Source organism: Chiloscyllium plagiosum, unplaced genomic scaffold (assembly GCF_037043375.1).
Source record: "Chiloscyllium plagiosum isolate Xiang-an unplaced genomic scaffold, Cpla_swu_hap1 HiC_scaffold_8, whole genome shotgun sequence".
Lineage (NCBI taxonomy): Eukaryota > Metazoa > Chordata > Chondrichthyes > Orectolobiformes > Hemiscylliidae > Chiloscyllium > Chiloscyllium plagiosum.
Genome location: NW_028270146.1, coordinates 106,023,033 through 106,044,232, shown reverse-complemented (window position 1 = coordinate 106,044,232; position 21,200 = coordinate 106,023,033). Strand labels below are relative to the sequence as shown.

The following is a 21,200-nucleotide window of genomic DNA, read 5'->3' as shown; positions in this document are numbered from 1 at the left end:
CCCAGAGGAAACCCACGCAGACAGTCGCCCGAGGCTGGAATCGAACCTGGGACCATGAGGCAACAGTGCTAACCACTAAGCCACCGTGCCACCCCAACTTTTCCCTACTTGAGTTAACTTACCAATGTCCTTCGCAACTTTCACTCCCAGCTGCGTACACTACTTACTGTGTCAACTAACTTGGTTTCTCCAGTGGGATGCTCTTTGGAGAGTCCGTATGGACTACATGGCATGGTGGGCCTTTTTTCCACACCTGTAAAGGTTCTATGATTTCTCTTTAATATAATAAAGCGTAAGGCCACTGTGCACGTCTCTGGGGACTAGTCATAAACTGTCAGTTTGCGAATGTACCATCTTCTCTGCACTGTCTGTCCCAGTAAGGTTACCTCCAATGCATGTCCTCTCCTAGTTCAGATGTGACAGTGCGGACACAGACCCGGAAGATTCAAAGGGGACTGTATTCAGAACATCTGACTTTGCGACAGATAAAGCTACATTCCTGTTCACCGAATGTCACAGTCGGGGAAACAATATCCCGACTTACCTTCCCTCTTCATATTTCTCAAGCACTTCACTTTGGGGATGTTCATTAGGAGTTCACAGTCCTCGGCTGAAAGGGAAGGGAAGCCTGGTTAATGTGTGACTGGCAGTCTCAGAAACATGCATATGCCCGTCGAGGGTTGTTTTTATTCAACACTGGGGGTCATTTACTGCCACCATAGGTTCAGGCAGATAGCTTGGGAGTCCTTTGAGCACAGGGCAAGGCCGTTTGTCCTGGAGTGTTAATGCCAGCTCTCTATCCCCAGCACCGTCCCTGCAGGTTTCCTCAACTGACCCGTCCAACCCCTTTTCAAAATCAATCTACTCTAGCCCCTCCCTCACTTTGCCCAAGTCCTTCCCAGTCACTGGGTAAAACTGCTCTTTCTCACAGCTTCCCTCCCCACCTCATTCACACCCCCTCTTCCCCAGCAACATCTTTCATTCAAAATCTGAAATGTGTGCCTCCTCGTTCTTGTCCTGTCACAGAGACTGACAATGGTGCACTCAGAACAACCCAGCTCTCAATGCCGGCAAAACTAAGGAACTCATTATTGACTTCCAGCAGGATGTTACTCATGCACAGAGGTGGAACTAGTGGAGGGTGTCAAGCTCCTGGGAGTGGTCATCCACAACAAGCTTTCTTGGACTCTTCATGTGGACGCATTGGTTACAAAGGCCCAACAACGTCTCTTCTTCCTCAGGCAGCTGAGGAAATTTGGCACGATGGTGAATACCCTTGCCAACTTTTATAGGTGCACCATCGAGATCATTCTGTCTGGATGTATCACTACCTGGTATGTCAACTGTACCATTCAAGGTTGGAGACGGTTACAGAGAGTGGGTGAACTCGGCCCGGACAATCACAAAGGCCAACCTCCCATCTATAGAATCCATCTACCAGGCCCGCTGTCAAGGAAAGGCCGCCAGCATCCTCAAAGATCCATCCCACCCTGGCAATGTTTTTCTACAACCTCTACCATCGGGGAGAAGGTACAGAAGCCTGAACACACGCACCAGCCGGTTTCAAAACAGTTTCTACCCTAACATTGTTAGAATACTGAATGGACCCACAAACTCTTAACATTCGCCTGTACCTGTGTTTTTGTTTTTGCTGCTGTTTACCTATTATTTACTTATCAATGCTACTTAACTCTGTGATCTGCCTGTATTGCTCGCAAGACAAAGCTTTTCACTGTGCCTCGGTACATGTAACAATAAGTTCAATTCAATTCAATTCAATAATTTCCAGAGTTATTGAGCACCGAAACAGACCCTTCAGTCCAACCTGTCCATGCCGACCAGATATCCAAACCTAATCAAGTCCCATTTGCCAGCAGTTGGCCCATATCCCTCTAAACCCTTTCAATTCACATACCCATCCAGATGCCTTTTAAACTCTGTAATTGTACCAGCCTCCAACACTTTCTCTGGCAACTCATTCCATACACACACCACCCTCTGCATGAAAACATTGCCCCTCAGGTCCATTTTAGATCTTTTCCCTCTCACCTTAAACCTTAACCTTGTAGATTTGGACTCCCCTAAACTGGGGAAACGACCTTGGTTATTCACTGTATTTCTGTCCCAAGGAGAAAGTGAGGACTGCAGATGCTGGAGATCAGAGTCGAGAGTGTGTTCCTGATGAAGGACTTATGCCTGAAATGTTGATTCTCCTGCTCCTCGGATGCTGCCTGACCTGCTGTGCTTTTCCAGCAGCACACTCTCGTCTTATTTCTGTCCCTCATGATTTTGTAAACCTTTATAAGGTCACCCCTCGCCCACCGATGCTCCAGGGAAAAATGTCCCAGACTGTCCAGCCTCTCCTCATAACTCAAATCCTCCGATGTTGCAAAACTTGCATTTGTATAGCACCTTTAGATGTGGACCGAGGTGTTTCTCGAACAGAGGTTAATAGCAAGCCACATTAGGATATATTTGAGCAACTCAATGGTTCAGGAAGTGTTGCAAGGATTACCATAAATGGGGAAAGTGAGACCGAAGTTTAGGGAGGGGTTTAATTGCACCTAAAGGCAAGGATACCAATGGCGCTGTGATGAAAATAGGCTTGATGAAGTAGCCAGATTGAGTCAAGTACGAGGAACCAAGGGGACTGTAGGGCCTGAAGAGATTACACAGTAAGGGAGGACTGAAGCCACTGAGAGACCTTGAAATTAAGGATTAGTGTTTATCATGGCAGTGGTAAAACATGGACGATCTACTTTTGATTTCCAAAGTCTGATTTTAATACCCAGGTCTTTCACGAACCACACAGTTTTAGAAAGGGGTGGCACTGACTTGAAACTGAGCACATTGAAGACCTGAGCACAGGTTGAGCCGAGCTCCAGGAAGCCAGTGTGGAATAATCAAAATCATCTGATCTGAAATTCACTTCTTCCCAAAAGGGACTGAAACAAATTGAGTATGAAGAAACTCAGCAGCTCGTGTTGTTACTTTACACCTGTATGACATGTTTCACATTATGGAGATAAAAGACAGCTTGGGGAAACAATGACCCTAGACACAAATGAGCTGTGCTTCAAGTCACTGTTTTGGCACAGCATTGAAGATGGAGTTGTAACAATGGAACTCTGTTTCTCTACTCCTGCTCAGGAAAGGTAGGACAACTGCTGACAGCACAGTTGGGCAAGCATTTCAACTTTAAGGTATCTGCAAAACTCATGGCTGCTGCTGACCCAGGGCAACACAAACCAACCACGGTCTCAGCTTAACATCTTACACCGCCAGAACACCTTAAGGACTTTAAATTGCATTGTATTTTGTCTTTCCTTTGGTATCAGACACAAGCCCTTTTTCAACTTTGTACTTATGTGCGCCAGGTATGTGTATTATTTTCCTCAGTGTTAGTAAGTAATAAAATTGCTCTTTCTTTCATTCAAGTAAACCTTGCAATTAGCTCATTAATTGTTTCTGGTGAACGAGCGAACTCCATTTTTCATTGGAGTGAGACATAGATGCATTTTACAAAATCTTGTGCAGCCAATGAAGGAGATGACAAAGAGGGGAACAGATTCACTGATGGTATGTGGGTAGGACACGGTGCAGGTTTGGACATGGGCTTGGGCAATGTCACATTTAGAGAGGCTAGGAGGTGGTTCAAACTTGGAAAGTGCTGGAGAAACCCAGCAGCGTCTGTGGAGAGAGAACATTTCAAGTCCAGACTTCTTCAGAACAAGAAGATGCAAGAAACTTTTTTCTGCTTTTGACTGAGGTAGAATAGGAGGAAGAGGGACTGGTGGTGTAGATGACAAAGCAGCAGTGCAGAAGGCAAAAAGGGGTTGCTAATGGTGGTGAAAGAGAGAGAGAGAGAGAGGGAGAGAGAGATGTAAAACGAATGCAAATTAATGTTGTGAAAGGGAGCGACTGGGTTCTCTCTACTAAGTGTAGAGTAAGTGGGCGGCCAGTGGATCAGTGGTTAGCACTGCTGTCTCACAACACCAGGATCCTAGGTTTGATTCCAGCCTCGGGTGACTCTCTGTGTGGAGTTTGCACGTTCTCCCCGTGTCTGTGTGGGTTTCCTCCGGGTGCTCTGGTTTCCTCCCACAGTCCAAAGATGTGCAGGTCAGATGAATTGGCCATGTTAAATTGCCCAAAATGATAGGTCTGAGTGGGTTGCTCTTCGGAGGGTCGGTGTGGACTTGTTGGGCCGAAGAGCCTGTTCCCATACTGTAGGGAATCTAATCTAAGCCAGACTGTGGGGTGGCATGGTATCATGCAGAAGAGAGTGTAAGAAAGCTGAAGAAGAGACGGTCAATTTCTGAAGTTATTACATTCCATATTGAGACCTCGAGTCTGTAAAGACCCTAACCAGAAAATAAGACGTTTCCCTCGCGCTTGAATTATGCTTCATTGGAATGTTACTGAACAGAGATGTTCACATGAGAGCAAGGTGGTTTATTGAAATGGAAAGCCACTGGGAGGTCAGGGTCATTCCTACGGAGGGAATGGAAGTGGTCTGCAGTCTGCCTTTGGTCCTCTACAGGAAACCACAATGCTCGCAGCCAATCCAATGCTTGGAGTCTTTCAAATGAGTCAAATCTAGAGGTCACATGGGGACTGCTGAGGGCTTCAGCAAGAGTTCCCAGCCTTGGGCAACAGTCTATGTGAAGTTTGCACATTCTCCCTGTGTCTGCGTGGGTTTCCTCCGGGTTTCCTCCCACAATCCAAGGTTGTGCAGGTCAAGGTGAATTGGCCGTGCTAAATTGCCCATAGCGTTCAGGTATGTATAGGTTAGGGACATTAGTCAGGGGTAAATGTAAAGTAGTAAGGTAGGGGAATGGGTCTGGCTGGGTTACTCTTCAGAGGGTCGGTGTGGACTTGTTGGGCCGAATGGCCAGTTTCCACACTGTAAGGATTATATGATTCTATGAGATGAGCAGCTGAGCATGATGTGGCAACGTTGTAGAGCTGAAAACAATGATGCAAATGTTGAGTTCGGACCCTGTCATGGAGTCAGTATGGTAGAGCTGGAAAACACACAAAATGGTTTGATGGTAGATGGGCAGTAGTTCGTATACAACAGATATACCATCCTCTATGACATAATCCTAAAGGATGGTCAATCGTGGTTAACAAAAGTAGTTAAATATTTGCATTTCATTAGAGCAAGTCAGGATTTGGTGATGCTTCGGACATCACCTGATGAAGGAGCGTCGCTCCGAAAGCTAGTGTGCTTCCAATTAAACCTGTAACCTGGGGGATCCAAGATGGCGGCGACCCAGCAAGACTGAGTCTATAGTGCTCCTCCCAAGACTTGGGTACAGTGGATCACCCACCCCCTACCACGCTCACCAAATCATTTATAATAGTTGTGTAATTTAATTAGTTGTGTAATATTACATTTAAACAATTTAATCCTAAGTAAAAATGACTAAAGGGAAGGGAGCCCGCAGCTCTCAGCAAGCAGGAACCCCTCCCCCACCCTCTCCAGCTGCAGCAGAGGCGTCCACAGCCGCCCCAGGGGACTTACCTACAGTAACAGGCCTTGCAGAAATGATCTCCAAGCTGGACGCGAAGATCGATGCCTTTATTGCAGAATCCAAAAATCGTTGGGAGTCGCGCTCGGCCGCGCTGCAGAAGCACGACCGAGAGATTCAAGAAATTGAACGCCGAGTCGGAGGGGCGGAGTTAAAGGCCGCGACCTCCGAAAATACCGCTCAATCGGCCGTGGATCAATCGAGCAGCGAGTCCGGACCTTGGAAAATCATACTGACGACCTCGATAATCAAGGTCGTCGAAAAAATATTCGTTTGCTGGGCCTTCCCGAACGGGAAGAGGAAGGCCAGCTTACAGCATTCCTGGAGCAGTGGCTGCCACAACTTTTAAATCTGCAAGCTGGATCAGGCCAGGTAAGGGTGGAATGGGCCTACCGGGTCGCAATACGCGGGCCCGGCTCGAACCAGCGCCCACGCCCGGTCCTGTTCCGGCTGCAAAGCTACAGGGAGAGGCAGATACTCCTAGAAGCCTCTAGAAATCTTGGAAAAGACCCCCAAGCTATGATCTATAAAGGATCCAAGATCATGCTATTTCAGGACTTTTCCCCGGCTCTGGTTCGAAAGAGGAAGGCATTCGACGAGGCGAAGAAGCGTTTAAGGGACTTAAATATTCAGTACTCCTTGCGCTACCCAGCGACGCTACGCTTTTACCATGAAGGTTCCGTGTATAACCTCGGATCGCCAGAAAAGGCTAAGGAATTCTTGGACTCTCTTAGATAAACTGTAAGAAATAATGGATGTTGGTCTGCCTTTCTCCCCGCTTTGGTTTATATCCCCCCTTTTTTTCTCTCTTTTCTCTTACCTTACTGTTTAATATTATCATGGGGGTGGGGAGAGGGATTTGATTTTCTCCCCCCCCCCCCTTGGGGTTGTTTTCTGTTATTATTTTATGTATATATGAGGGATGTATGTATATCTGCGTGTACATATATATAAAAGCTGGGGGGTTTGGTTAATGTTGGTGGGGGGAGGTGGTTACCTTATTCAATTTTACCTCTGTCTCTAGGAGCGGGGTTGTTTTCCCCTTGTTATTTTGTATTATTATATTTAATTATTATTCGTTGAGGTGGTAATTTTATAGTTATATGTTTATATATGGTATTAACATTACCAAATATACCCAGGTGTTGGTATGGGTGGGGGTAGGGTGCTCACTGTTAACTCTAGCTTTGTATTATATTTGAATTCTCCTCATTTTACTGAGGAGTGCCTGGGTCAAGGGTGGAGCATTGGTTGGGAGAGGATATGAGGGACTTTTGGAGAGGAAGTGATGCCCCCTGGGAACAAGGGGGAAAGTCTCCACTTAGATACGTTTTATATTTTTTTTATTTAGAAATAGTTTTTTACTGTATTGTTGTGGGTGTATTAAAGAGGTTTTATTTTTGTAAATTTTATATGTTCTACGCTCAGGATGTTCTGGATAGGGTTCCCCCTCCCGAGGGGTCTCGGATTGGCCCAGAGGATTATGGTTGATCAGTCGGTTAAGTGGTGCACCTGGAATGTCAAGGGGAGTAATTCGCCAGTCAAAAGGAAGAAAATATTATCAAATCTTAAGAAGGAAAGAGTTGATATAGCTCTCCTACAGGAGACACACCTGTCAGATAAAGAACACTTGAAATTACGACAGGGTGGATTTGATCAGGCCTTTTTTTCTTCTTTTAGCTCAAAAAGCAGGGGAATTGTTATTCTTGTTCGGAAGAATTTCCCTTTCAAAATCCTAAAGCAGATAAAAGACGAATCTGGACGATATATCTTGATTAAAGCCCTCATAAATGGAGAGGAATATGGGATTTTAAATTTGTACTGCCCCCCGGCACACCCCTTTAAATTTATAACAGAAGCCTTCTCAAAATTGATGGCTTTTGATGCCCGTCATATAATTATAGGGGGAGACTTTAATTGTATTATGGATCCGGAAATAGATAGGATTCCCAAGAGTACTGCAGGAGTATCTCCCAGATTTAGACAATTGATGGATCTGAACAAAGAATTAGGATTAGTAGATGTATGGAGATGTCTTCATCCACAGGCCAGAGATTTTTCTTTCTACTCTAATCCACATAAATGTCATTATAGAATTGATATGTTATTTGCCCCCTCGATTTTTTTAAATTCCATATCATCCTGTAAAATAGGTAGTATAGCAATTTCTGACCACGCTGCTGTATATATGGAAACTAAGGCGAGGAACAATGGGACATCCCCTCGGCATTGGCGTATGGACCCCTTCCTGATGAAAGATAGTAAATTTGTAAAGTACTTCTCTCAAGAATTTAAAACTTTTTTAGAAATTAATTCAGGTATAGCTAGCAACCCGTCAATGATGTGGGAGACCATCAAAGCATACACGCGAGGCTTGATCATCTCCTACTCAGCGACCCAGAAGAAATTAAAGGGTGAACAACAGCGTCTGCTTGAAGCCCGCTTAAAAGCGGCTGAAACAGCATACAGTGATAGACCTTCTATTATTAAATTGCAAAGGATTACAGCTCTTAGGACAGCTCTAAACACTACGCTTACTCAAACGGCTAAGAGGGAAATATTATTTGCAAAGCAAAGGTTATATGAATATGGCGACAAACCAGGTAGATACTTAGCATTTCTTGCAAAGAAAAAAAAGGCCCCTCAGACTATTACATCTATCAAGGAAAGTATGGGTATTTTGACTCATGATCACAAAAAGATTAATGCGATCTTTAGAGAATTTTATTCTGAGTTATATAAATCACAGGATTGTGAAGATAGGACGAAGAGGATGCAGTCATTTTTTAAAAATTTGACTTTTCCAGGCCTAACTCCGGAACAGGTATCGGTCCTAAATGCTCCTCTTACACCCCAAGAAATACTTGATGCAATTAGGCAACTTCAAAATGGTAAGGCGCCGGGCCCAGATGGTTTTCAAGCTGAATTCTATAAAGAATTTACAGAAATACTGGCTGGTCCACTTATGGACATGTATAACTATGCATATAGTCAGGGCTGTCTCCTGCCTTCGCTGAAAGAGGCAAATATCTCTCTTATCCTTAAAAAAGGAAAGGACCCAGAAGATTGTACATCATACAGACCAATATCCTTGCTAAATGTAGATTTTAAAATCCTCTCTAAAACGTTAGCACTGAGACTAGAAAGGATACTGCCACATATTATAAAGGAGGATCAGACGGGGTTTATTAAGGGCCGTAGATCATCCAATAATGTTAGAAGGGCTCTGAATATGATTCAAGCTTGTCATCAGGGAAAGATACCAGGAGTAGTAGTTTCATTAGACGCGGAAAAGGCATTTGATAGGGTTGAATGGTCATATTTGTTTTACACATTGGAGAGGTTTGGCGTTGGACAGGTGTTTACCAAATGGGTCTCAACATTGTATAGTGATCCCAAAGCAGTTGTGGTTACCAATGGATTAGGTTCGGATAGCTTCAGTGTGGGTAGGGGCTGCCGTCAGGGATGTCCCCTCTCGCCATTGTTATTCACGCTAATAATTGAACCACTAGCAGAAGCTATACGAGCTGATCCTAATATAGTGGCCCCAAGGATTGGTACAGGAAAACATAAAATTACCCTTTATGCAGATGATGTTCTTCTATTCCTCAGTAACCCTTTGATGTCCATACCTCGCCTAATCCAAGTTATCAATACATTTAGTGCATTCTCAGGCTATAAAATTAATTTTTCAAAATCGGAGGCTATGCCAATGGGTGGCCTTGCTATGATACCCCGCTTAGTGGACAGATCCCTTTTTCCCTTTCGCTGGTCCCTGGAGGGCTTCTTATATTTAGGCATTCTTATTACTCCAGTATTTGGTCAGTTGTAGAAGGCTAATTTTGTGTATTTATTGGAAAGGATAAGGCAGGACCTCCAGCGATGGGGAGACCTACCAATTTCCTGGTTGGGTAAAATAGCACTAATCAAAATGAATATCCTGCCCCGTCTCCTATATCCTATGAGAATGCTTCCGGTGATGCTGCCGAGGACGGCTTTGTGTAAATTATACGGCTGGCTGGGTTCCTTTATCTGGAATCATAGGCGGCCCCTCATTAAGCTGAAGAAGCTACAGCTTCCACAGGCAAGGGGTGGATTGGACTTCCCAGACTTTAGGAAATATCAGTTAAGTTCCCTATTAAGTTACATAGCTGATTGGGTCTCGTCTGATCCACAATCAATCTGGTTGGACATCGAGGCTTCTCAAGTAAAATACCCACTTATTAACCTTTTATTCTCAGACAAGAGGAAAATCATTACAGATCACTGTAAAAACCCTATAATACTAAACACAATTAAGGCTTGGAATATAATGCGGCAAAATGAGGGCAATTCACATAAAACATCCCCCTATGCACCGATAGTGGGAGCATGGGGATTTCAACCGGGGTTTACAGATGCCACTTTTAAACTCTGGAGATCCAGGGGTATCTCATGTCGAGGGGATCTATTTAAAGATGGGGTCCTGATGTCTTTCGAACAGCTGCGTCAGAAATTCGGATTACCCAATGGAGACCTCTTTCGACACTTCCAATTTCGAGATTATATACAGAAGAAGACTACGTTATTAGCTAGTCTTTATAAATCCGATAGAGAATGTAGTGTCCTACAACGAGTGGGGGTATCTTCCGTCAGTACTATTTATCATTTACTACATGATGAAGTATCGGGAGATATGGATAATCTGCTTAAAACATGGGATCAGGATCTGGGACTAGAAATCTCCACAGAAACGTGGAATGATATTTGGGAAAACGCTAAAAGAATTACTATCTGTAACAGAACCCAGGCTATCCAGCTGAAGATACTTCATAGGGCCCATATAGCACCGGTTCGATTGGCAAAATTTAAGGCAGGAGCATCTCCAATGTGTCCCAAATGTAAAATAGAGGTGGGCACTCTTGTACATTGCCTATGGACCTGTCATAAGATCCGTAGATATTGGACTAAAGTAGCAAGTACCCTGACAGAAATTTTAGGAACGAAAATTAAAGTGGACCCTGTATGTCTCCTCTTGGGCTTTTCGAACTTTTCCTCCCTGGACATGTACGGGAAGAGACTATTTTCTATTCTTTCTTTCTGTGCAAGGAAAAATATTTTGGTGAACTGGGCGGCTGAGGGCCCCCCTGGACTTTCAAATTGGCACAGACTAATTATGGAATGTATTCCCCTTGACTTCCTTACAAATATGGTGCACCGAAAGACCGAATTATTCCATAAAATATGGCAGCCCTTTTTGAATTACATAAATACAGATATTTCGGCTATCCTAACAAGGGCTTTTATTTAATTGAGATTACAAACCTGGCTGGTCCGCGGCCCCTCGGGGGAGGAATCCCGCACGAATACGGGTTTTATCATATCTGATGCTAACACATCCCGAGCATGTAAGAGACTTAAATATACACCCTGGTTAGTTGTAGGTTAGATTAGTAGATAGTTGAGTTTTGTTTGTTTTTTTTTCTTTTTTTCGGTTTTTTTTTGTTTTTTTTTGTTAAATTTTGGCTATTGTATATTTGAGCTAATTGCATATCAATGTTTATATCTGAGAGTTTTGTTTATTTTTGTAAACTTGTAAAAATGTTAAATTTCTAATAAAAATATCTATATAAAAAAAAACCTGTAACCTGGTGTTGTGTGGTTTTTAAATCAGAGCCAGTGTTTTATAAGGATTCCAAAAATAATGGTAAGCCACAGAAATGGGAGCAACAGAACCTCAAAGGAAGTCCAGTAGACCAAATCAGGAAAGAGAAAAGAGAGTATGCTTGCTATCTACTGAGTAACATAAATGTGGCTGTTACAGCTTCATTAGGTATTAGTGTGTTGTGTACTATTCTAGGCAAAGGATGTTATTAAATTGGAAACAGTGCAAAAAATGATTTGCAAAGATATTACTGGGACTGGTGAAGTTTGAGTTATAAGGGAAGGCTGGATAGGTTGGGACTTTTTCCCTTGGAGTGTAGGAAGCTGAGAGATGACAGGCATGGATAAGATGAATGGCCAATGTCTTTTCCCTAGGGTGGGGGAGTTCTAAACTGGAGGGCATAGATTTAACGGTGAGAGATTTAAAAGGAACCTGAAGAGCAACTTTTTCATATGTGGAATGAACTGCCCGAGGAAGTGGTAGAGGCTGGTACAGTTACAACATTTAAAAGGCATTTGGGTTGGCACATGAATTGGAAGGGTATAGAGGGATATTGGGTTATTTACAGTTTGGAAACAGGCCCTTCGGCCCAACAAGTCCACACCGACCCGCCAAAGCATAACCCACCCAGACCCATTCTCCTACATTTACCCCTTCACCTAACACTATGGGCAATTTAGCATGGCCAATTCACCTAACCTACACATTTTTGGATTGTGGGAGGAAACCGGAGCCCCTGAAGGAAACCCACGCAGACATGGGGAGAACGTGCAAACTCCACACAGAGAGTCGCCTGAGGCAGGAATTGAACCCGGGTCTCTGGCGCTGTGAGGCAGCAGTGCTAACCACTGTGCCACCATGCCGCCCACATTTAGCCCATATGGGCTAAATGCAGGCAAATGGGACTAGTTTAGTTTGGGAAACTTGGTCAACATGGACGAGTTAGACCAGAGAGTCTGTTTCCACGTTGTATGACTCTATGAAAAGGAAAGAAATATACAACTCGGACAAATATTGGCCCATTACAGGGGCGACGTGAAAATTTATAACAGAGGACATGGAAATGGCAGAGAAACTAAATAGTTTCTTTGTGTCTTCACACAAAATCTCTGCGAAATACCGGGCAACCAAGAGACTTATAAAACCAAGGAACTTCAGGAAATAGGTTGTACTTGAAACATTAACTGAGTAGAAGGTTGATAAATCCCTGGGCCAGATGATTTCACTTCAGAAAACTGAAGGAGGTGGCCAAATAGATAGTGGATGCATTGGTGGTAATCTTTCAAAATTTTAAAGTTTGCGGGTAACTTCCTGGCAACTGGAAAATAGCAAATGTAATCTCATTACTTAAGAAAAGAGGTGGAGGGAGAATGGAAAACTACAAACATATTCGCTTGGCATCAGTCATAGGAACATATTAGAATTTATTATACATGATTTATAGATTTGTGTTTGGGAAATCATACGACAAATTTCTTTCTTGTCAAATAGAAGAGGTGGTGTATCTGACTTTGCAGAAGGCTTCCGCAAAGGTCTCGCAAGTGAAGTGAGTAAATAAAATGCAAACTCGTTAAATTGGAGGAATTATACGCATGTGGATTAAGAATTGATTAGCAAACAGAAATAAACTGATTGTTCTCAGGATAACAGGCTGTTATTAGTGAGATACCACAAGGGTCAGTGCGGGAGGGGAGGGGCACATTTATACTCAACATCAATGATTTTCATGTGAGGATCGGACTGTACTATTTCCAAATTTGCTGATGAAACCAGGCTGAGTGGGAAACCAATTGAAAGACGTTCCAAGAGGACTTGAACAGGGGAAGTGAATAGTTGGGTAGGACATGGCAGATGGAATATAATTTGAATATAATTTGATATATAATTTGAAAGTTGCCACCCAGGTAAATAGTGCGGTGAAGAAGGCATATGGCGTACTGGCTTTTATTGGTAGAGGAATTGCGTTCCGGAGCCCTGAGGTCATGTTGCAGTTGTATTAGACTCTGGTGCGGCCGCATCTGGAGTATTGTGTGCAGTTTTGGTCGCCATACTATAGGAAGGATGTGGAGGCACTGGAACGGGTGCAGAGGAGGTTTACCAGGATGTTGCCTGCTATGGTAGGAAGATCGTATGAGGAAAGGCTGAGGCACTTGGGGCTGTTTTCATTGGAGAAAAGAAGGTTTAGGGGTGACTTGATAGAGGTGTACAAGATGATTAGGGGTTTAGATAGGGTTGACCATGAGAACCTTTTTCCACGTATGGAGTCAGCTATTACGAGGGGACATAGCTTTAAATTAAGGGGTGGTAGGTATAGGACAGATGTTAGGGGTAGATTCTTTACTCAGCGAGTCGTGAGTTCATGGAATGTCCTGCCAGTAGCAGTGGTGGACTCTCCCTCATTATAGGCATTTAAGCGGACAATGGGTAGGCATGTGGAGGATAGTGGGCTAGTGTAGGTTAGGTGGGCTTGGATCGGCGCAACATCGAGGGCCGAAGGGCCTGTACTGCGCTGTATTCTTCTATGTTCTATGTTCTATGTTCTATGTAATGTGAAGTTATTCATGTTGGATGAAAGGCAGACAGTGGTGAGAGTTCAGGAAGTGCAGAGGTCCAAAGAACGTCCTTGTTTGTGAGTGACTGGAAGTTAGCATGTAAGTACAGCAAGTGCATAGGAAGGCAAATGCCACATTGGTCTTCATTGCAAGGGATTTGAGAACTGGAATAACAAGTGTTTTATCGCAGTTGTGTTGAGCCCTGGTGAGATCTCAATTGCAGATTTTGCACAGTCTCTTTATCGAAGGAAGGATATGCTTGCCATAGAAAGATTGTGCACGGGTTCATCGGTTTAATCCCTGGGATTGTCTATGAGGAGCAGAATCTTACAAAATTCCTATAGGGCGTGACTGGGTGGATATACCTTTAATGACGAGTCTTAAAACTTTATCTCATTATAAGGGACAGGCCATTTAAGACTAAGATCAGGAGGAATTGCTTAAGTCAAAATTTGGAAATTCTCTATCCTGAAGGGCTACGCAGACTCAATCATTGAACAGGTTCAAGATAGAAATTGATGATAGAGTTAGAATCATCATAGAGCCCCATTGTGCTGCATTTCCCCTAATACAGCTAACCTACACACCCCTGAACACTACAGGCATGGCCAATTCACCTGGCCTGCACATCTTTGGACTGTGGGAGGAAACCGGAGCACCCGGAGGAAACCCACGCAGACATGGGGAGAATTCCAGACAGACTCATCTGAGGTGGGAATTGAACCCAGTCCCTGGCACAACGAGACAGCAATGCTAACCAGTGAGCTATCATTGCCGGTTCTGGCAACTAATGACACAAAGGGATATGGAGATAATGTGGGAAAAGTGCATTGAGGTTGATGATCAGTGCATTGAGGTAGATGATCTAGAATAGCTGAACAGGCTCATCAGGCTGAATGACCATCTCCTATTCCTAATCTCTCTTTCTAAATGTCCAGCTTTTACAACCTTTTCCATCTTTTAGTGGGGGGGGGGGGGGGGGGGTTGGGGGGGAGTTTGGGACCACTGACCAGAGTTCTGTTAATTTTAAAATAGTGATGGGGAGGAACAAAACTCCACAGGTTTACGTTCTAAACTGGGGCAAGGTGAATTTTGATGGAATTAGACAGGAGCTTTCAGGAGTTGATTGGAGTAGTCTGTTTGCGGGCAAAGAGACCTCTGGCAAGTGGGAGTTCTATAACAGTGAGATAGCTGGATTCAAGGTCTATATGTTCCTGTGAGGGTGAAGGGCAAGGTTAACAGGAATAAGGAACCTGGATGACAAGAGATATTGAAGCTTTGACCAGAAAAAAGGAGGCTTGGCTCAGGTACAGGCAGCTGGGATCAAGGGAATTCCTGTAGGTATGTAGGGCATGCAGGAGTTTACTGAAGAAGGAAATCGGAAGGTGAAAAGGGGGCACGGATAGCCATGTCTAAGACCATTAGGGTGAATCCAAAGAGGTTCGGGATCCTGAAGGACCAAGGTAGGCATGAATGATAGAATCGCATGATATGGGCGAGGTTCTCAATGAAAATTTCTCCTCTGTGTTTACCATAGAGAAAGACATGAAGTCTTGGGAACTTGGGGAAGTTAGTGGTGATATCTTGAGGACAGTCCATTTGACAGTAGAGGAGGTGTTGGATGTTTTAGAATATATGAAGGTGGATAAATCTCTTGGTCCAGTCCAAGACCACTGCAAGAGGCTAGAGAAGGAATTGCGGGGGCCCTGGCTGATATTTTTGCATCATCGTTAGCCACGGATGAGGTCCCAGAAGACTAGAGGGTAGTGAATGTTGTGTAATTATTCAAGAAGGGTTGCAGGAAAATCCTGGGAACTATAGACCAGTAAGCTTAACATCTGTGATCAGTAAGTTACTTGAGATGATTCTGAGGGGTAAGATATGCATGCATTTGGAAAGGCAGGGTTTGATTAATAGTCAGCATGGCTTTGTGCGTGGGAGATGATGTCTCACAAATGTTTAGAGTTCTTTGATGAAGTGACCAGGAAGGTTGACAAGAACAGGGCGGTAGATGTAGTCTGTATGGATTTCAGTAAGGCCTTTGATAAGGTTCCACACGGTAGTCTTTTCTGGGAGGTTAGATTGCATGGAATCCAGGGGGAGCTAGCAAATTGGATACACAATTGGCTTGATGGTAGGAAACAGAGGGTAATAGTGGAAGGATGTTTGTCAGACTGGAGGCCTGTGTCTAGTGGAGTGTCTCAGGGGTTGGTGTTGGGCCCATTACTGTTTGTTATCTATATCAATGATTTGGATGAGAATGTACAAGGCATGATGAGTAAGTTTGCTGATGACACTAAAATAGGCGGTATCATGAACAGTGAGAAACGTTATCAGAAATTGCAGCAGGACCTTGCGCAGCTGGGGAACTGGGTCGAGACAGGGCAACTGGAATTAATATAGATAAATGTGAGGTCTTGCATTTTGGAAAGTCAAATCAAGGTAGGAGTTTCATGGTGAATGGTAGGGCCTTAAGGAGTGTAGTGGAACAGAGGGACCTTGGAGTTCAGGTGCACGGTTCTCTGAAAGTGGAGTCCCAGGTAGACAGGGCAGTGAAGAAGGCTTTTGGCACACTGGCCTTCATCAGTCAGGGCATTGAGTATAGAAGTTGGGAAGTTATGTTGCAGTTGTACAGGATGTTGGTGAGGCTGCACTTGGAGTATTGCGTTCAGTTTAGGTCACCTTGCTATAAGAAAGGTGTTATTGAATGGGAAAGAATACAGAAGAAATTTACAAGGATGTTGCCAGGACTTCATTAGACCATAAGATATAGGAGCAGAGATTAGGCCATTCAGCCCATTGAATCTGCTCCACCATTCAGTCATGGCTGATACGTTTCTCAACCCCATTCTCCTGCTTGCTGCTCGTAACTCTTGATCCCCTTGATACTCAAGAACCAATCTATCTCAGTCAAGGGACTGAGTTATAGGGAGAGGTTGGACAAGCGAGGACTATTTTCTTTATAGACTAGAAGACTGAGGAGGGGAATCTTATAGAAGTGTATAAAATCATTAGTGGTATGGATAGGGTGAATGCACTCAGTTTAACCATAATTCCCCAGGGTTGGGGAATCAAGGTCGAGAGGGCATCAGTTTAAGGTCAGAGGGGAAACAATAAAAGGGAATCTGAGGGGCAGCTTTTTACATAGAGGGTGGTACGCATATATTATGAGTTGCCAGTGGAAGTGGTTGAGGTGGGTACTTTAACAACATTTAACAAACATTGGGAAAAATATATGGATAGGAAAGGATTAGAAGGATATGGGCAAAGTCCAGGAAAATGGGGTTAGCGTGGATGGACATTTTGGTCGGCATAGACCAGTTTGGACCCAAGGGCCTGTCTCCATGCTGTAGGAATCTCTGACTCTAAGTAAGACTCAACATCATTGCTGTGGGTCTGGGGTCACATGTGGGCCAGACCAAGTATAGATGGCAGATTTCTTTCCTTAAAGGACATTAGTGAGCCAGATGGGTTTTTAACAATAATGGCTGATAGCTTTATGGTACCATTATTGGGACCAGTTTCCAATTGCCAGACTTATTCATTGCATTTAAATTTCCCTGGATTTGATCTCCCACCCTGAGTACATTTACCTCTAGGTTACTAGTAACATGATCGCTACGCTATCACCAGTCCCCCAATCCTCCATCCTGTAAACTGCACCAGCCGCAGCTCTGGATGAATGCACTGCAGTTCCTTCTTGCCAGTTCCTTTTCTTAAGCAGCTCAGTTCTGAAGAGGAAACAGTTACTCACGGTCATTGCTGAAGTCATCAACGAGAATGATTTCCTGGATGAGTTTCGGGGGGCTGCGGTTCAGAATGCTGCAAGAAGACAAGACGATGAGAGATTGCAGCTTATTACAGACCAGCGACACAGACACAAAGCCCCAAGACAGTTTCTCCACCTCCCTCCCCTCCAAACACTAATCGGTTATTTGATTCTTTAAATGTAATTCTGTTATTAGGGGCATCACAGCAGAGGACTTAGAAAATCCTAATACAATTAGGCAGAGTCAACGTGGATTATCAAAAGAAATTCGGAAGAAGAATTAGGACTGGACTCGAAATGTTTCTCTCTCCACAGTTGCTGCCAGACCTGCTGAGTCGCAACAGTGGCTCAGTGGTTAGCACTGCTGCCTCACAGCACCAGGGACCCAGATTTGATTCCACCTTCAGGCAACTGTCTGTATGGAGTTTGCACATTCTCCCTGTGTCTGCGTGGGTTTCCTCCGGGTGCTCTGGTTTCCTCCCACAATCCAAAGATGTGCAGGTCAGGTGGATTGGCCAGGCTAGTTTGTCCATAGTGTCCAGGGATGTGTAGGCGAGGTGCGATGGCCATGAGAAATAGGGTAGGGGATTGGGTCTGGGTGGGATGCTCTTCAGAGGATCAGTGGGGTTGAATGGCCTGTTTCCCACACTGTAGGGATTCAATGAGTTTCTGTAGCATTTTCTGATTCTATTTCACATCTCCATCATCTGTTGTACTTTGCTGTTATTTATGGCAAGAAATGTTGATGTGACAAATCTGTCAAGGGATTTCGTTTTTGAGGTTGTAACATTCAGGACTAACAGGAGGAAATCAATTTTAACGGGATTTCCGAACACTTTTGAAGAAGTACATGAGTGATCGGAATAAAGGGTAATATAGTCACAAAGACTCCATGTTTGGACAGGGCAGTCAGAATAAATGGGTGACAGATACCAGCCAGTGCGTTACTGAGAGACTTCAGCTATTTACAATCCCTATCGACGACTTAAATGAGGAGGTCAAGTGAAATGCGTCAGAGTTAAAGTTGTAAAGTGAGGTGGGAAAGTGGAACAGAACACAAAGAAACGGCAAGAACGTTGAGACAAGGTTAAGGAATTCCCTCCTTCAGGGCATTGGGGGGGGTCTACGTACGGCACACAGACTGGAGCTGTTTAAGAAAGGCCGGTCACAGAACATTCAAATGAACTGGGTATCGGAGAATCCCCCAGGAGTTTCAAGCTGGCGTAGGTTAGTTATGAAACACATCCGACCCCACCCCCGTCTTCCTTACGGTGTATGGTGCGCCAAAAAACGGAACATGATGGCCCTTTTTGAATTATATCGATGCAGACTTGTTGGCTGTACTGGTCAGGGCCTTTGTGTAGCCGTGAGGGTTGTGTCTGGTGGTCCACGGGCCCCTGGGTGGGGGAGGAATCCTGAACAAATACGGGTTAACTTACTAATGTTCCCAATGGTGGGGAGCTTTGAATTCCAGAGGAATTCAAGTACATCAAGTGATTTGGAAAGTGAGTGGTGCGTAAGTTTCTGGATTGGACGACAAGAGTGCAACATTCTTACTGCAGTTGTATAAGAGACATTGTTAAGATCAAAACTGGTGAAACCTCCCACAGCCTCTTTGCATTCTCCAGGTGGGTGAGGGATGGGGAAACAGGTGCGTGAGGGGGTAGGTGGGTGAGACGGTACCAGATGTCAGGCAGGTGGGAAATGCCGATTAAGCGAGGGGTCATATCGGGGAGGGATTGGGGGTGGAGTGGGGGTGAAGTCAGGTGTGTGGGGAAAAGGGGGGGAACAGAGGGTGTGAGTATTGGGAAGGGGAGTGAGGCTCAGGAGGGGCCAGTCAGGTATTGGGTGGGTGGGGGTTGGTTAGATTGGTCAGAGGTGTCTGGTAGTGAGGAGTGGGGGACCTCAATCTTCCAAGGCCTCTCTCTGGCCCAAACTACGTTGGGCATGATTCTAGTGTGATCCAAAATGGCCGCCGGATGTTTTAACCACCCTGGGGGGCTTCTCTGCACCATCGGTGTGTCAGGGCAGCAGAGATGACCAAGCACACAGCTCTGACCGAGGTGCCCACCCAGTCCTGGGGATTCAAGAACATGAGGACAATTCCACAGAAGAAACAATCAATCAGTAATTTCAGACTGGGTCGAAGAGGAATCCTTTCCCCCTGAGGATTCCTGACCAGAAAGAGCTCCGAGTCTGTCGGGGAGGGACTGGCTTCGAGCGGGATTGAGAAACATGAGCAGCCAGTCGGATCTGGAAGCTCAGGCACAAGCTTCCTTTTTCAGAAGGTGAAGCCACTGCAGGAGTTGAACGAGCTTGTCCAGCTCCTGTGCTCCGTTTCTCAATGGCCCAGCCACTAGCTCGGGGTTAGCATGATTGCTCACGGTTTGCTGTCTCAGCAGCCTACAGCATTGTGTGAAAACCTCTGTCAAATCTCTCCTTCCATAACTTCCCTCTTCGGACAGCAAACCCAACTTCTTGAGTCTCTCATAAAATCCCGACAGAGTGGAAACAGGCCCTTCGGCCCAACAAGTCCACACCGACCCTCCGAAGAGTGACCTCCCAGACCCATTCCCCTCCCCTGCATTTCCCCCTTACTAACGCACCTAATCTACACATCCCTGAACACTTTGGGCTAATTTAGCATGGCCAATCCACCTACCCTGCACATCTTTGGATTGTGTGAGGAAACGCACACAGACACGGAGAGAACGTGCAAACTCGACACAGACAGTCACCCGAGGTTGGAATCGAACCCGGGTTCCTGGCCCTGTGAGGCAGCATTGTTAACCACTGAGCCACCATGTCACCCATCAACCCTGTAACTATTCAATCAAACTGCCCCTATAAACGCCTCTGAAAACTTCCTGAAAGTGTCTTACCAGAACTATGAGCTCCTCGGATGCTGCCTGACCTGCTGTGCTTTTCCAGCACCACTCTAACCTAGACTCTGATTTCCAGCATCTGCCGTCCTCACCTTTGCCTTACCAGAACTATGCCCAGCGGGGCACCTAACCAGTGTTTCTAAGAGTCAAAGTAGAGGCAATGGGGACAGGGCTCGGTTGGAGAGGTAGGTGTTCAGAGGGTTGTTCATGAGAGAGACAATGGAGGGGGTGGGGGAGGTGCAGGAGGACCTCACCCTGCTCTGTATTCAGACGTTACAATCCATTATGTTGAGGCAGAAGGAATTACTGTTTGGTAGAGGTTTATAAAATCATGTGGGGCATGGACAGGGTAAATAGACAAGGTCTTTTCCCTGGGGTGGGGGAGTCCAGAACTAGAGGGGCATAGGTTTAGGGTGAGGGAGGAAAGATATAAAAGGGACCCGAGGGGCAACGTTTTCACACAGAGGGTGGTACGTGTATGGAATGAGCTGCCAGAGGAAGTGGTGGGGGCTGGTATAATTGCAAGAGGCATTTGGATGGGTATATGAATAGGGATATTTGGAGGGATATGGGCCGGGTGCTGGCAGGTGGGACTAGTTCAGGCTGGGATATCTGCTCGGCATGGACGGGTTGGACCGAAAGGGTGGTGTTTCCATGCTGTACACCTCTATGACTGTCCGATCGACTGAACTGCAGCCGTCAGCAAATTTGGAGGACGTACCAGAGAAAATAAGACAAGTCAGGAGCTGGGAATACCTATCGCTGAGTCCAAACAGAGAGGAAAGATGGGCTGAGAACGTTGGTAGATCCTGGGAA

General features: G+C 45.0%; 1 protein-coding gene across 1 annotated transcript in view; it reads right to left on the bottom strand.

Annotated features, from left to right (window-relative positions):
- The window catches only part of LOC122554034 (polypeptide N-acetylgalactosaminyltransferase 16-like), a 119,871-nt gene that overhangs the window by 71,642 nt on the left and 27,029 nt on the right, over positions 1-21,200 (bottom strand). The window contains exons 3-4 of the mRNA XM_043698521.2: positions 17,485-17,552; positions 545-610 (exon numbers count right to left, since the gene is read on the bottom strand). Coding sequence (XP_043554456.2) covers positions 545-610; positions 17,485-17,552 — 134 coding nt within the window. The remainder of the gene's footprint in view (positions 1-544; positions 611-17,484; positions 17,553-21,200) is intronic.